This window comes from Coprinopsis cinerea, assembly GCF_000182895.1.
Source record: "Coprinopsis cinerea okayama7#130 chromosome 11 map unlocalized cont3.11, whole genome shotgun sequence".
NCBI classification, from domain to species: domain Eukaryota; kingdom Fungi; phylum Basidiomycota; class Agaricomycetes; order Agaricales; family Psathyrellaceae; genus Coprinopsis; species Coprinopsis cinerea.
The window spans coordinates 257,944-272,616 of record NW_003307534.1 but is presented as its reverse complement, the minus strand read 5'-3'; the positions used below and the strand labels follow the sequence as shown (position 1 = coordinate 272,616).

The 14,673-nt window shown below is 54.2% G+C and overlaps 3 protein-coding genes across 3 annotated transcripts; 1 reads left to right on the top strand and 2 right to left on the bottom strand.

The window, feature by feature from the left end:
• Nucleotides 1-2,122: 2,122 nt before the first annotated feature.
• CC1G_13125 (ribosome assembly protein 4) lies at nucleotides 2,123-6,618 on the bottom strand (the record flags this gene model as incomplete). The annotated part of the gene is made up of 10 exons (XM_001839616.2): nucleotides 2,123-2,201; nucleotides 2,257-3,214; nucleotides 3,266-3,605; nucleotides 3,661-5,153; nucleotides 5,207-5,269; nucleotides 5,339-5,372; nucleotides 5,449-5,602; nucleotides 5,660-5,670; nucleotides 5,735-5,788; nucleotides 5,842-6,618. 10 exons carry the CDS (start codon nucleotides 6,616-6,618, stop codon nucleotides 2,123-2,125), a joined length of 3,963 nt encoding a protein of 1,320 aa, XP_001839668.2.
• Nucleotides 6,619-7,705: 1,087 nt separating this feature from the next.
• Nucleotides 7,706-9,547, bottom strand: CC1G_13124 (ammonium transporter; the record flags this gene model as incomplete). Its single annotated transcript, XM_001839615.2, has 9 exons — nucleotides 9,483-9,547; nucleotides 9,224-9,429; nucleotides 9,096-9,159; nucleotides 8,941-9,043; nucleotides 8,576-8,887; nucleotides 8,366-8,523; nucleotides 8,217-8,308; nucleotides 7,974-8,162; nucleotides 7,706-7,921 (listed from the first exon to the last, which is right to left on the bottom strand). The coding sequence occupies exons 1-9, from the start codon at nucleotides 9,505-9,507 to the stop codon at nucleotides 7,706-7,708; spliced, it is 1,365 nt and encodes a 454-aa protein (XP_001839667.2). The 5' UTR covers nucleotides 9,508-9,547.
• A 4,055-nt stretch (nucleotides 9,548-13,602) lies between these two features.
• Nucleotides 13,603-14,642, top strand: CC1G_13123 (hypothetical protein; the record flags this gene model as incomplete). The annotated part of the gene is made up of 4 exons (XM_001839614.2): nucleotides 13,603-13,632; nucleotides 13,684-13,708; nucleotides 13,771-14,157; nucleotides 14,215-14,642. The coding sequence occupies 4 exons, from the start codon at nucleotides 13,603-13,605 to the stop codon at nucleotides 14,640-14,642; spliced, it is 870 nt and encodes a 289-aa protein (XP_001839666.2).
• Between the last annotated feature and the right edge of the window lie 31 nt (nucleotides 14,643-14,673).

Below are 14,673 nucleotides of genomic sequence, written 5' to 3'. Positions count from 1 at the left end.
TCAATCAAGGCGCGGAGTTCAGCAGAGTCCAGAGAGGAGGAATGAGTTGGGGTGCGGAGAATCGAAAAGAAGATGGAAAGAGCATTGGGATCAGAGAGGGCTGCCGCATTTAGTCGGGACCTCAAGCCTTTCTGCGGCGGAGACGCAGCCCTGAGGGAAAGGCGAGGTCACAGGGCTGCTCAGTGATTTCCCGACTGAGAGGAGTCGGAAATCTGCGGAGCGGACGCGTTGGCCCTGCGGGCACGGCGGGTGCGCGGGCAGTCCGCTGCGCGGTGTCCTGAGGCAGCACAGACAAGGCAAAGGTTGTTCCGCATGCGACGTTCGCGCTCCTCAGGGCGGAGGCGACCGTTAGCGTCCAGGTTGTTGTTCCAAGGGCGCTGCTGGCCACCGCCCTGACGGTTGTTGCGGTTGCCGCCTCCAGAGGAGTTAGCGGAGGAGGCGGAGGGCGCGGACGTAGAAGCGTGCGGAGCGGAGGGTTGCCGTTCTTGCGGACGGCGGAAGTTGTTGTGGGAATGAGGGTGACGAGAGTGGTTGTTGCGGAAGTGTGAGGGGGCGGAATGATGCGGAGTGGAGCTGGAAGAGGAAGGACCAGGGCCACCGGAGGAGTGATTGTTGCGGGGGTGCGGAGCAGGGTTGGATCCGCGGTTGGTGGAGCGGAGTGCGGCCTGCTCCTTTTTGACCTCCTCCTGGCGATCCAGGTAGCGCTCGTCGATCTTGAACACCTCAACCTGGAGGTCCGCAAGGGTTGCGGGGTTCTCCCGCTTGGAGAGCTCGTTCTTGATGCGGTCGAGGAGTCCATTGTAGTACTGGTCGCGGAGCGGCTCCTCATTCCAGTTGATCTTTCGCCGCAAGCTGATTGAAGGCCAAGTTGTACTGGTAGGCGCGTCCGGTCATCTTGAGCGCCTTCAGCTTGCGGGTTGCGTCCTTGATGGGGTCTTTGGGCCCAAACACGCGGATCAGTTCGTCCTTCCATGCGCGGAAGCTCTGGAACCAATCCGGGACTCGAGCGTCTCCGCGCGCGCGGGCGGCCGCAATCTTGTCGCCAAAGTAGGCATAGGCGTCGCCCTTGAGGTAGGTGAGGGCTGTTGCGACGCGGTCCGCATCGTCGCGGAAACCGTCCTGGTACCTCCTCGAAGTAGAGGGTGAGCTGGGTGATGAAGTTGTCGAGTTTGTCGGGGTCCTCCCCATCGAAGGGTTCAGGGGGTCGTGCCTTGGGGCCCTCGCGCGGCCTTGTGAGTGCGGCCTCCATGGTCCGCGCGAGGCGGCGGTTGGTCCGCGTGAGGCCGGCGAGGAGCCGACTGAGGAGTTGCGGAACGTCCGGTTCGTCGTCCGCATCGGAGTCAGATGAATCCGAGCTGTCATTTCCATCGTCCGCAGGGCCGCCGGGTGGACCGCCGGGTGGGGGCCCTCGATTCGGCTGAGGAGGGCGACCCGGGCCCTGAGGTGGTCCGCCTCCGCCCTGCGGAGCGTCTGCGGGCGGCTGCCCGTCATCCGAGCCTGGAGGGTCTCCACCCCCGACAGGCGGAACAGCAGGGGGTCCGTAGGGCGGATCTGGGTCGTTGGAGCCTCCAGCAACCTCGTTCTGGAGTAGCGATGCGGTGCGAAGGGGTGCGGATATGACGTAGGATAGGTCCTACTGCAGAGAGTGGGCGTGACCAACGCGGCAATCGGCGTTGTGAATTTGTCCGTGGTATTCGCGTGCTGACGATCCACTCCCATTTGGATGGGTGTGCGTCGGTGTTATGTGTTCCAAGGGTGGGTCTTTGGGCGAGGCGTTCCGCGCTCATCTCTGCGCCGGCGCTTGGTGGAAGGGGGATGAAAACGCGTAGCGGCCAAAATGTTAATAAGATTCAAGGTAGCAGTGGATGAATAGGATCGTTATTCGTACATCGGCGGGGCATGGAGGCAAGTTGGAGTAACGTCGAACGAGCAAGGGGTCGAGACAGGGGGGCGTATACTAACGAGATACAAGTAGATGACAAAGAGCGGACAGGATGGAGCACAAAACGGATAGCATACAAGCGAGACTTATAAATGCACATATACGTTCGAACCGGGGGCACGGCATGGAGACGAGAGGGGCCAAGGCATCACACGCGACGTGTACGGTGCGTGATTGAATTTATGACAGGGGCAGGGAGTTGTGGGTGGCGGGCCACGGCCAGCGCTTGTGAGCAGAATCGGGGATGGATTCACGACACCTGCGAAAAATCTGATTAGTGGATGGTGTTTTGAGAGGTAAAAATTTGGGCTCACTGCTTCCAATGCTCACCATGCCAAATGGCATTGGTAAGCTCAATGTCAATGTAGGGAGCATTTCCGATGACCCTGTGCAGTCCTGGGAATGACCCCTTGCCGCGATACTTAGGTAAAACCCATAGGAGGAGATCACCAGACTGGTTTCTTATCCATCCGTCATTGCCCATCCGGAGGCTAAGGAAGGGATAATGGTGGGCGAAAATCTGGGTGGCTGTGAGAGAGGAGTTTGGAGAAGGGTGTAAAGTCCAATTCCGAACAGTTTTGTCATTGGATCCAGTGGCAATGCAGGACCCATCAGGGGAGAAGGCAACTGATGTGACCCAGTCAGTGTGCCCCTGCATGGGCTCAAGGAGGGCCTTCCCTGAGTGAGCATCCCAGATGCAGATGGTGTTGTCACGTGATCCAGAGGCAATGCGGAACCCATCAGGGGAGAAGGCAACTGATGTCACTGGGTTGGTGTGCCACTGCATAGGCTCAAGGAGGGCCTTCCCTGAGTGAGCATCCCAGATGCGGATGGTGTTGTCATGGGATCCAGAGGCAATGCGGGACCCATCAGGGGAGAAGGCAACTGATGTCACCCAGTCAGTGTGCCCCTGCATGGGCTCAAGGAGGGCCTTCCCTGAGTAAGCATCCCAGACGCGGATGGTGTTGTCATGGGATCCAAAGGCAATGCAGGACCCATCAGGGGAGAAGGCAACTGATGTCACCCAGTCAGTGTGCCCCTGCATGGACTCAAGGAGGGCCTTTCCTGAGTGAGCATCCCAGATGCAGATGGTGTTGTCCCAGGATCCAGAGGCAATGCGGGACCCATCAGGGGAGAAGGCAACTGATGTGACCCAGTCAGTGTGCCCCTGCATGGGCTCAAGGAGGGCCTTCCCTGAGTGAGCATCCCAGATGCGGATGGTGTTGTCCCAGGATCCAGAGGCAATGCAGGACCCATCAGGGGAGAAGGCAACTGATGTGACTAAGTTAGTGTGCCCCTGCATGGGTGGTAGCAGAGGTTCACCAGTATCTGCATTGAAGACCACAACAGCTCCATCTGCACAGCCTGCAGCAACAGACCGGCCATATGGAGAATATGCAACAGATTCAACCTTCCCATGTTGGCTGGGTATGGCCAATAGTGTCCGGCTAGTCTGGTGATACTGGCTGGGATGGATAGTCGGAAGGCATGGAAAACCAGAGATAGATAGAGCCGCAAATGATGGGGATGTCAGGGCAAAGGGGATGGCAGAGAGATAGAGGTGTGGGGTGCTGTGGTTTACGGGGGTCACATATGCATATGCAAAGTTGGCAATCTCCTTCAGCAAGGTCTTGAAGTCTGCATCTGTTGTAACCGAGGGGTCCTAGTCAAGTGGTATCAGCATTGGAAGCCAACGTGGAATGGCAATGATGACAAACCTCAGCTACCTTCCACAGAGACTGAACATACCCAACTTGCTTCTCCACACCCAGAGCCTCCAGCCAGAACAGCCACTTGTCCTTCAACAACGTCTTCATCAGCGCTTGTAGGTATGGAGGGACACCCGCACGCAAAACATGGTCGACCCACGCAGTGCATGCATACACCATCTCGGACGGAAGCGCCAATCGCTTGGGCTGTTCGTCGTTGCTTTTGTACGACGTTACTGCGCCCGAGATGCCGAAACACAGCTGGGAACTGAGGAGCTCAGTGCATGCCTCCGCGACGGTAGAATGTGCAGCAGTTGTGTCGACAAACCACCGTAGTCCGTGTTGCTTGGCGGACGTTAAGTAATCGACGAACGAGGCATGGTATATGGAGATAGTACCATCGTCGTTGTTCTCGTCTGGCAGCCGAACCACAGAGTGAAGGGCAACGAAAGCTACCCGAACCCCATCCGGCGTGATGGCAATAGGTAGAAGACGGGCATAGTCGTTCACCGAAAGTGGGCGCAGCGCCGTGACAAGGAGCGAAAGGCAAAGGTGCGTGACATGGGCCTCGTCCTCATCGAGCTCGCTGAATGCCTCCTCGAGAACGCGGCTGTAGAGTTCATCAATGGAGGAGAGGGGTGGTCTTTCAGCACTTGCTAACTTCTCCAGTCGCTGAACAGGGTTGCCGGTTCGAGTCGTAATGTACTTGACCATGGTGGCAGCAACGATGAATAGGTGACCTGCTTGAGCCGCAATCTTCTGAACCTCGGGCGGGGGCCAACGCGAGCCGTACTTCTTCCGAATGGCACTGTTCTGGAACAGACTGTGGACAACGAAGGCGAAGATGTCGGCCTGGACAATGTCCCGCTCGATGTCGTGGAGGCGAACAAGGCCATGTACGGCCGAAGTGTCGAACGTCTCTCTGATGGCAGTTTCCGGGCGACTGGTGACGAAGAACTTGAGAGGCACGGAAGGTTTCTGGGCGATGATCGCCCTGAGGAGGAGTTCGGTCGCTTTATCCTTGTCGCACTCGTCGAGGGCATCGATAACGACGACGATGGTGGTCGAGGTGTGTTTGAATGCGCTCGCAGCCGGTTCGAGAATGAGCTTCTGGTATTGGTCCGCAAGCTTCATCGCCGTTGGGTCGTCGCACGATTCGAGAACGGCATCCAGCGCTTCGCGGAACTGTGCGTTTGATCTCGCCATAGCTTTCGCAAGAGTGGGAATGATGAGCTGGGCGTCCTTGCGGTCGTCGACCTTGATCGAGCAGAAAAAGCTTGCGCCCAGCATTTTCCGGTCATGCAGTTGGGCACTGAAGCTCTCGGCTATGGTCGACTTGCCCGTCCCAGCGACCCCGTTCAGCCAGAAAAGGTGTGGCGAGTGAACCTTTTTAGCCCATCCCAGCAGGTCAGCAAGCAACGCAACGCGCGTGCCTGGTGTACAGCCCGGTCGACCAAGCTCATCTTGCCCAAAGCCAGCCCGCTTCACATTTCCCAGCTTATCTAACCAGAGGACATCAGCGACCGTGGCTCACCAATACACGGAAGGTGCGTACCATTCAGAACCAAGTGATTAATCCCTTCCATCATCCGAGACGAGGCCCGCAGACCTTCTTCCACTAGGACAGAAGTGTTAGTCACAATCCGTCGCGCAACGTATCAACAAACACTCACCCCTTTTCCCCCACCCAGCCAATATCCCGAACTACCCGAAGGATCTGTCTGTTGTTGTCCACGGTAACGTCCAGCTGGAGGGGCATCAGCGAAGCGAATCGACGATAACCATGAATTCACCTACCACTGCAACCTCGATAGCCAAGTTGATCTCCCTCGCGATGTCCATCAACTCGTCTTCTTCATCCTTGGCAAAAGCGAACCGTCCAGGGAGGCTGCGTTTTCGACCGGCCTTCTCAATCTTCTCGTCCAACATCTTGAGTTTCCCTTCCATGGTGCTACGAGAACAGCATCCCGTTATTATCGGACACGACGAGGGACGGAAAGAGACTTACAGTGCCAGGCTCTGCAAGCGGGTGTTGACACCTAGGTTCGAGGCTCTCCGGGCGCCCAGCTAGGATCTGGCGAACAATCTCGAGCCTGGAAGCCAGCTCCCTGGCGAGATCCGCGTTGCCCTTGAGCATCTGGGAGCGTATTAGAACCCAAGGAAAACCGGAAAAAAATAAATTGCACGCACTTCGACATTCTCCAAGATTTTCTGTAGCAGCAACGCCGGAACCTTCAACGGCGAAAAGGCCTCCGATGCGATCACGAGTCCATCAACGACGACCTTGACCGATTTGAAGGCCGTCGAGTCTTGCCAGGTCGATTGACCGGCGTCCTTGGCATCGTCCGCAGCAGCGGCCAGTCGGTCGCCTGGAGCAGTACCGGTGGTTCCAACTGGCTGTTGGATCCCCGTGTTGGTGGCACCCGTCTTCTCCTTGACGTCGTGGCCGGTACCGATGGTGGAGATCTCTGGCTGCTGAGTGCTTGCGGTCAAAGACCCCTCCTGGATCTCCATTCCTCTCTCAGCGCTGTCCGAATGATCTTGATTCTCGACGTCGGTTGGCTGATCTTGAGCGCTCGCCGCTGCCGATGGCTCCTGGAGTTGTGGAATAGGGTTGGCCACAGCGGCGCCTTGGGCTGTACCGAAATTCGCGGCAGGGTTTTCAATAGTCGTGGATGCTTTTGGTTGGGCAATAGCAATAGCGAGGCCAGTGCTGCCAATGATTCCTTGGCTTCTGTTGTCCATGGAACCCCTCTGACCGGAGGGAGAGGGCGATGGCGCCCTAGAACTTCCACGGGAAGGGGTTAAAGACTTGAACCATCCTTTGAACTTGTCTCGTTTCCTAGTAGGTGTAGGTTCCATAGCGGTTTGTCGGTTTGTCGATGAATAGCGATGTTCGTTGGTTTCGGCGTAGCAGCAGTTCAGGGACAAGGTGTGTCGAAGGACAATCAACATGAGGCCTGACATTCGAAATTTCCATTTCGAGCGGTCCTCACGGACTCAGTCATCTCACAGCACATCCGACAGATGTGAGTGCGGAATTAGATTGGCGCAAAATGGGACTCCAGTCACGGTTTAAACCTAGCGAGCCAGGTGTTCGCGTTGCAGAGTTGCGAATCCTAGCACCTAATACGTGCGGCAGGGGTAGTGACGAGAATGATTCGCCGGTGTGCTAAGGCATTTGAGTTTATTGTCAGACTGTTATCATATAACCACACTTCCAAAAGGGCACTTACATCGAAGATACGGCTCGCTACCTTGAACCCTACTAGGACGACGACAATGCGGCGAGAAGAAAGAGGCGGGAAAACCAAACAACGCGATCGCGACTGTCCTGCATGACTCGCGTTCGAATCCCGACGGGTGGCAAATGGAATTAGGGACAGTGGTATGTAGACTTCTTACTACGTTCTCGAGATTCGGCGCGAAATAGGTCGTGACAGTGCTGCAATTGTCATCACACAAACCACAACAGCAATGAGTGCAGCATGTCGATGATTAGACATTTAGGTCGGAATTTTATAACGTGAGTCCTGACCCGCATTACACACCCGGTCTACGACTCCACGCATACGACCACCTGGAGATTACGATGCGGATATTTCAATGATAGACAAGAAAGAATAGCGTGAAGAGTCATAACAGGGCATTTCATTACGTGCAGTCTCTAGTCCCATAAAATGGCGACTGCTCAGTTATCGTAAACAGCAAAACTCGTGAAACCATGAGGGCAGCCCAAGAGAGGTGCAACATTCCCTCGGTAGAGATATGTAGTAATACTATGTTAATACAAGGTGGAAAACTATAAGTAATGGTAGTAGACATCAAGCATGCAAATCCTGGAAGAAATATGGGAGAATGAGCGGGTATTACAAGTGTCCAACGAAGCAAAAGACGACATCGAGACGAGGGCCGAGTCAAAACACCTTTCCTCACAAGCGGGAGAAGGCACAGCTGGACCCGCACGCAGCTCGAATGCAGTCTGAGATGGCGGGGGTTTCCTCCAAAACTTGAACACATGCTAGACAGCACAAACAAGTCCATCAGGGCGCGTCTATTGCGACTCTGCAACGGGGACAACCTTCTCGTTGCTTGAGCGACTCGATGTTCGCAGAGTGGTGTTGAGGGTCTGGCCGAGCTCTTGCTCGAGACCGACGTAGTCGTATGCGAATTCGCCCATCTCGGCGTCGTCGATACCGAGTATTTCGGTTTCCTCGGAGCAGCGGAGACGGAGGCCGGGGATGTAGTGCATGACCCAGAGGATGAGGGTCTACAGTGTCTGTTAGCAAGGCGTATACGAAAGCGACGAGAAGAGGACGTACAGTAACGACGAAGGAGTAGCCAAATCCAGCAACGGAGTCGGCGATCTGGTAACCCAATTGGACCCAGTTCTTGTCGAGCCAGCCACCAGGAATCTCGGTAGCACCGTCGAAGCCAGCAACGCTAGCTTGAGCGAAGATACCAGTGAGGAGGTTGCCAACGATTCCACCAACACCGTGGGTGGCGAAGATCTAAAGTGGTTTGGTGAGTAAACTGTTCCTGGTAGAAGGTCAGAGGTCCCCTACATCGAGAGCATCATCGTAGCCGAGGAGGAACTTGAGCTGAGTGGCAAAGTTGCAAATGGTTCCTCCCATGACACCAAAGAGAACGGCGGCGGCTATAAGACGAGACGTCTCAGTAAAGGTCGAATATATGAAACCATGAAAGGACGCACGAGATCCAACATATCCAGAAGCAGGTGTAATCGCAACAAGACCAGAAATGGCACCAGAGCAGAACCCGACAGCGCTCCACTTCTTCTCAATGCGGTAATCCCAGAGCATCCAAGTGATACCACCGACAGCGGCAGCAATGTTCGTGACTAATGCAAGCCTGGACAGCACGCAGGTTCGCAGACAACGCCGAACCACCGTTGAATCCGAACCAGCCGAACCAGAGGAACACAGTCCCGAGGACGACGTAGGTGGTGTTGTGGGGCTTGTAGGCAAGGCGCTCGGTGCCGTAGCCGCGTCGTTTGCCCAGGTAGACGGAGATGGCGAGGGCGGCGGTGCCAGAGTTGATGTGGACGGGTGTTCCACCCGCAAAATCGAGGCCGCCGAGGACGAACGACCAGCCGTTTCCGTTCCAGGTCCAGCAGGCGATCGGGTCGTAGACGATGGTTGTCCAGATGAAGATGAAGACGAGGATGGGACCGAGACGACCGCGCTCGGCGATGGCGCCGACAGCGAGTGCAGCACTGTAGGATGGTTAGACTGTGCAGGAGGTATCGTGTTGGCGTGGATTACTCACGTAATGGCGGCGAAGGCTCCTTGGTAGAGCATGAACAGTAGACTGGGGATACGAGCGCTTCCGATTGAAGGGGCATCAAGCACACCCTTGAGACCAAAGTGTTCTAGATAACCGTAAGTCAACGAGGCGATAAGAGTCGCGGAGAGGACACGTACTGAGAGTACCAATAAACGGACTAGCATCATCGGCAAAGGAAAGCGAAAATCCCCAGAAGAACCACTGAACGAATAGGTTAGCATTGTCCCCAACGCTACACAGTTCCCAATGGGATCCTAGTACGTACTTGGAAACCGACAACGGCGATCGACGCCAAAGAGGTGAAAATCATCGACAGGGCGTTCTTCCTCCTCAACAGGCCAGAGTAGAAGAAGCCGACTCCGGGAATCATGATCCAGACGAGGGCCATGCACACCATGATGAAGGCCATGTCGCCCATGTTGTAGACGGTGGTCTCGCCTGTTACATTGTCATAGTAGACGATCTCGCCGGCTAAGAGGAGAGGTTAGTGGTCGACCAGGTAAGGGAAACGCTAGTGTACATACAGGCGTCGTATGTGAGGTTCACCATTGCGGAGGGAGGAGGGTCGACGCCGTTAGAAACGGGAGAGGCGTCCGAGGGTGAGAAGTTGAAACACGACGGAGATTCAGCGACCAAAAATCCTAGCTATATATACGCCCCGCCACATCCCAACCGAACAAGATCCAAATCTCGCAAAACCCGTTTCGTTTGATTACAGAACCCAGCAATCTGTCCAGGTTAGACACACTGTACAAGGAGTAGGTGGGATGGAAGGAAAGATAGGACTTCTCGCTTATGTCATCCATAAAATATCCTATCGTCCAATCAGAACGCGTCCTGCCTCGACACTCTTATCTCTGAATGCAAAACGAACCATCCCCACAGAGTCAGTTACGATACGAGATAGCTAACAATATTTGCTATCGCTTCTCCAATGCCAAGGGTGTGTATCTCTGGACTTTGTACCTTTTTCCCCTTCGTCTTTCCCCGATTTCGACCGTTTTTCAGGAAACTTGGAGTGTCTTGGCGGGCTATACTTGGACACACAACTCGATGCGTGGTATCGTTCGATCGGTATTCTACGATCCTGGGAACAGCCTCCGAAAGGAGCCTGTACGGCGGCGACGCTGATGCAGTCGGCTCGCCTAGGGTCTTCGAGTCCCCCTTGAGGCTTGCAATCACTAGGTAATTAGAGAATTAGTGGTATACCAGACCCCCCAATCGACATTGTACGCGATGCTCTTGCTGATGGTGACTTGAGCGGCGGTGTGCTGTGTCAGCACACAATCTTCCAATCTTCTTAGGGAAGTGGCGTCCCGCCGTCCCCTTTGGACTTACTTTTCTGCAGTTTCGGTTAGTGCTTTACTTCAATGCTACGAAGATTCAGGAATTCAGTGGAGTGCAACGGGAGCAACTCGCGCGTCGGCGGTGTGTTCCCCATCAATCCATCATCTTGTACCCCGAGACTCCAGCTCCCAATGCACTCCCATACATGTTGCTGAGGTCAATCGCAATATGTCTGAACAATGCTACTGAGCTACCAAACAGCGCGACAACGATATCCCACCAGCTATTAGTGTCCGGGGTTTGCTAATGAGAATGTCGTCCCCAGGACCCTCCCCAAGCTTACCTTGGGTTTACCATCTAGAAATGCCCGGTACGGGGTCGCATATCCCCTCATATTCTCTCGGTGCACGGAGGCCACCCCGCCGCCTCACCTCGCCCAGCCCGAATTGATTGGTGATGCCCGACGTTTGCCAAGCTAGTGCCTCATCGTATAATACCGATCGAAGTATGACTCACTCGATGCCGCGGCTTGCCGCCACTGTTGCGGGTCGTCGGAGAGCTCCGATGTCAGGCTTGGCATGCGCGCTTCCATGGGCGAGGAAGGGTTTTTCATGCCTGAAAACAGCATCTAGAGATAACTGGTGATCGGTGTTGGTTCATGTAACCATCCGTAAACGTTGTAGATTTTTGACGTGTCGACAGGCCTAGTCGAGCGTAGACCATACTTATCGAAGGACTGGACGTGGCAAGTGGGGAAGTCGACAGGGCTGGTGGACTGCACTCAGGTCGTGTGAGCACAGTTTCTCAAGGGCGTAGCATCGGAACTAGACGGCGTGAGGAAGCATACATGATCCATCAGCGCGCCTGTTTGCAGGACGACGGCGACCAGACACATAGGGTTTAGCATCCTGTAGATACCCGTAGTCCAGCACAGGTAGAAACTTCTTTCCTTCTTGATTGATCTCTAAGTAGCCAAAGCTCCTTGACTACTGATACCTGCGGTATGGGAGCTTCGACGATCAGAGAATCCCTGTGCCCACGGGGGAAGTGTAATCGCGACTAAATCGCGAGCTGTAAGTTGTGTTGTGTATTAATTGCGGATACTCCGAATTTTCTTTCTGAGCAGTAATTTGGATGATCGTCCAAGTAGTTGGGACGTATCCTTTGTGGGGCAACGAGGTCTGGTGCGTGTGTGAAACGTGAAAAGCTCTTATCTCCAGCCAGGGCGCCTATTCACGAGGGGCGCGTGCGGATACCCAGGTCCTTCAGGCAGTGCAATTCAGGTTGCAAAGTATCACTAACTACGTCTCCCTTCCTTTTCGTTCCGTTGTCTATGATACCGACCCGTCGCAATCCAATCCGGGCGTCCTTTAACACCCCGTTCCGACGGTGGAGAAGATAGCTCGAGTCCGTGGAGTCCCCTTCTCAGGGCTGTGGATCAGGCACCAAGCAAATATGAAGAAGCCCTTATCTTCTCAGGTGCCGCGGTCGTAGTTTTTGGAGTCTAAACGCCACCTTTCCATTTGAGAACCAAGTACTGTCAGACATATACTAAGTAGATGGATTTGAGTGGTATTACAGTCAAGGTTTGGATTTTACTTTTTATCGTGTTCACGTCTTTTAGGGTGTAGGTAAGTAGTACAAGTTCTGTACGTTCTCCTCTACAGAGTCCTCACTTCTGTCCAACCGCTCCTCCGACCACCTCCCAATTCAAATTCAAAATGGTGTTTATCGCGTTCGCAAATTGACGTCAGTCCGCCAAGACGAAGGCTCTTCATGACAAGATAGGTTTTGATGCCCCTATTGTAATAAACGGAAGCTTTTCCTTCGAGGACACTGTAGCCTTCTCTCCTGAATCCTGATGAGTCTCTCCTGATGGGGTCTCTCCCGATGAGTCCAGAGTCCTGGGTTCCTGATGTGGATGTGGCTTGGAAGCCCCAGATAAGGACTTCGATGCGCTTGGAATGCGGAAAACACGCTCTGGGAATCGGTATGTAATACTGTCACTGTATGTACACATGCCAGAAGATAACGGTTCTCTTAGCAGGAGCAGGTTCTCTTAGCAGGCACCCTTTGGACTTGGTAACTTGGTACATTACATACATACTCGAGTAAAGTAAGTCCCGTTTTTTTTTTTTTTTCATTTTGACCAATTCGCGTGTCAGGGTTTGATTTGATTTTGATAGTCGTTATCGACACCTTTACTTATCTCAGTTGTCGAGGTATCAGCGCTCTTCCGACTCGTCCGAGTAGTAGAGCTCTAGCGTTTCTTAGCGTCCCTCTGAGCCTAAGGTGGATGGCTGGCAGACCAGGAGAGGTCGAGGTGGAACCGAGTAGACGATAACGCGCCTCAAGAGTCCAGAGTCCAGACATTGGACGAGAGAGAGGCTTGGCTATTTGGAATTGTCGAGGGGGGTGATAGGGATAGGGATATGTAGGATAGAGATAGGGATAGGGATAAGGGATAGGGTTGGATGGGCTGGGGTGCGATAGGGGTATGACATGACACCGCCTCCTGAGCATGTAAGTCTCCATCGTTGTTGATTAGCTAGGGAATCGAGTTGATACAGGTTGACGAACGATGACATTGAATGGTGAATTCAGATCCCCCTTTCGCGAACCCCGGCGGGAGGCAACCGTCACACGACAATCGAGCTTGACGCTACATAGTACCGTGTACAGTGTCGGTAGGAGAGTCTCAGGACAAGAGTCTAGAGCGACGGAGTCATGGCGCCGACAGCCTTCCAACATCATTCACACTTTTTGACGTCCTTTCAGATGGTACTCCGAGTCCTGGACACATCAGTGCAGTGCTGCGTGCGAGGCCAGTGTTGAGGTTGAGACAGAGAAGGTGTGCGAAGCCAGTGTCGAGAAAGAGGAAGAGCGTTCGTGATGTGACGGATGTGCTGTTCTCACATGGTGACCTGGTAGAGGTAGATGGACTATATAACAGTGCTAGTGACGGACAAGTAGCTTTTACAGTCTGATAACTGTCGAGAAGAAGAAATGGCGGATGGTTGCCTCAGTTTGAATCCAGATACGAAGAAAAATGATGTTAAGGTAGATCTGTGGGTTTACAAGGTGTCGTGATGTTAAGGTGGATCTGCGAGTAGCTCTGTGACTTGAATCAGACAGAGGTGTTGTAACCGAGAAGAAAGAGGCTTCAGACACCTCAGAGTCGGAAAACGAAAGGGCAAAGCAGACTCGAAGATAGTCGCTTTGCACCTATTTGTTTTACAAGCCATCGGCTCGACACGGCCCGTCCCATTTTTTGTTGGCATCACCGTCACCGTCGCGGACGTTGGCCAGCTGTTCCTCGGTCGTCGCGTTCCTCGTCGTCCTCACCCTGCACCCACCATGTTCGCCGCCACATTCGCCAGACGGGCAGTCTGCCATGCCAGAAGAGCGGTCCTAACGCGACCCCTAATACCCCAACAGAGGCTCCTACACGCCAGTTCACCGGGTACGTTCGCTTTCCGAACGGTCTCTTCAGAAGAATTTGCGTAGCTGAAATATAGATACAAGTCTTCAAGAAAAGGAAGGCAGCCGAGTCTGATGACCTATTCGACGAATTCGAAATCGTAGACGAGTCGCTTCAAAAGTCGTCGGAGGCCATTCCAGGATCCCAGGCCTCCTCCGGCGCTTCTTCTTCTTCTTCGACGACCACCGGGGGTGTCAGGCGCAAGCTCTCAGCTGAAGAACGGGCTGCCAAGTTCTCTGAAATCGTCGCTCATATGAAGCCCCGACTAGGACGTAAGCCGCAGGTGAAGGAAGCTGTTCGGAATTCGCATTGGTTGCAGCTTTTGCAGTTGGCGACGACTGAAGAGCAGCTGAAGGAGGTTGTTGAGCTATTGCCGCAATGGAAGGAGTCTGGGAGGGATTTTGAGTTTGGGTTTGCTGCGGCTTTCGTTCGTAAGTCTATGCTCTTTTGTTTGTCCTTGAAATGGGCCCGCTAAAATAGAATTACAGGTCGCTGTCAAGAGTTGAAATCCCAACATTTGGCACTGGAAGTATTTGGCGATTTTGCCAAATTCAACGTACCGCTCGATATCGTCGCCGCCCGGCAACTACTGCACTCTCTGGTCATCACCCACCCCATCCACGACGTCATGACCGCGTCGGCGTTCTACAACCTCTACGGCCTCCCGCCAGCATCGCAGGATTTGGTCTCGTGCTCCATCATCGTCGACGCGTGCCTCCGCCACAACACCCCCGAATCCAACGCGATCGCCGACGCGCTGCTCCCGCATCTCCGCGAGCTCAAGTCCAAGACGCCCGTCAACGTTAAGGACACCTACCACAGGGAGAACGTCTGGGTCAAGGCCGCCGTCGATGACATTAACCGCATCCTCCAGAAGAAGAAGCAGGAGGATCTCGGACCCCTACTCACTGCATAGATGTATCTGGTTTGTACTTAAAATTACATTA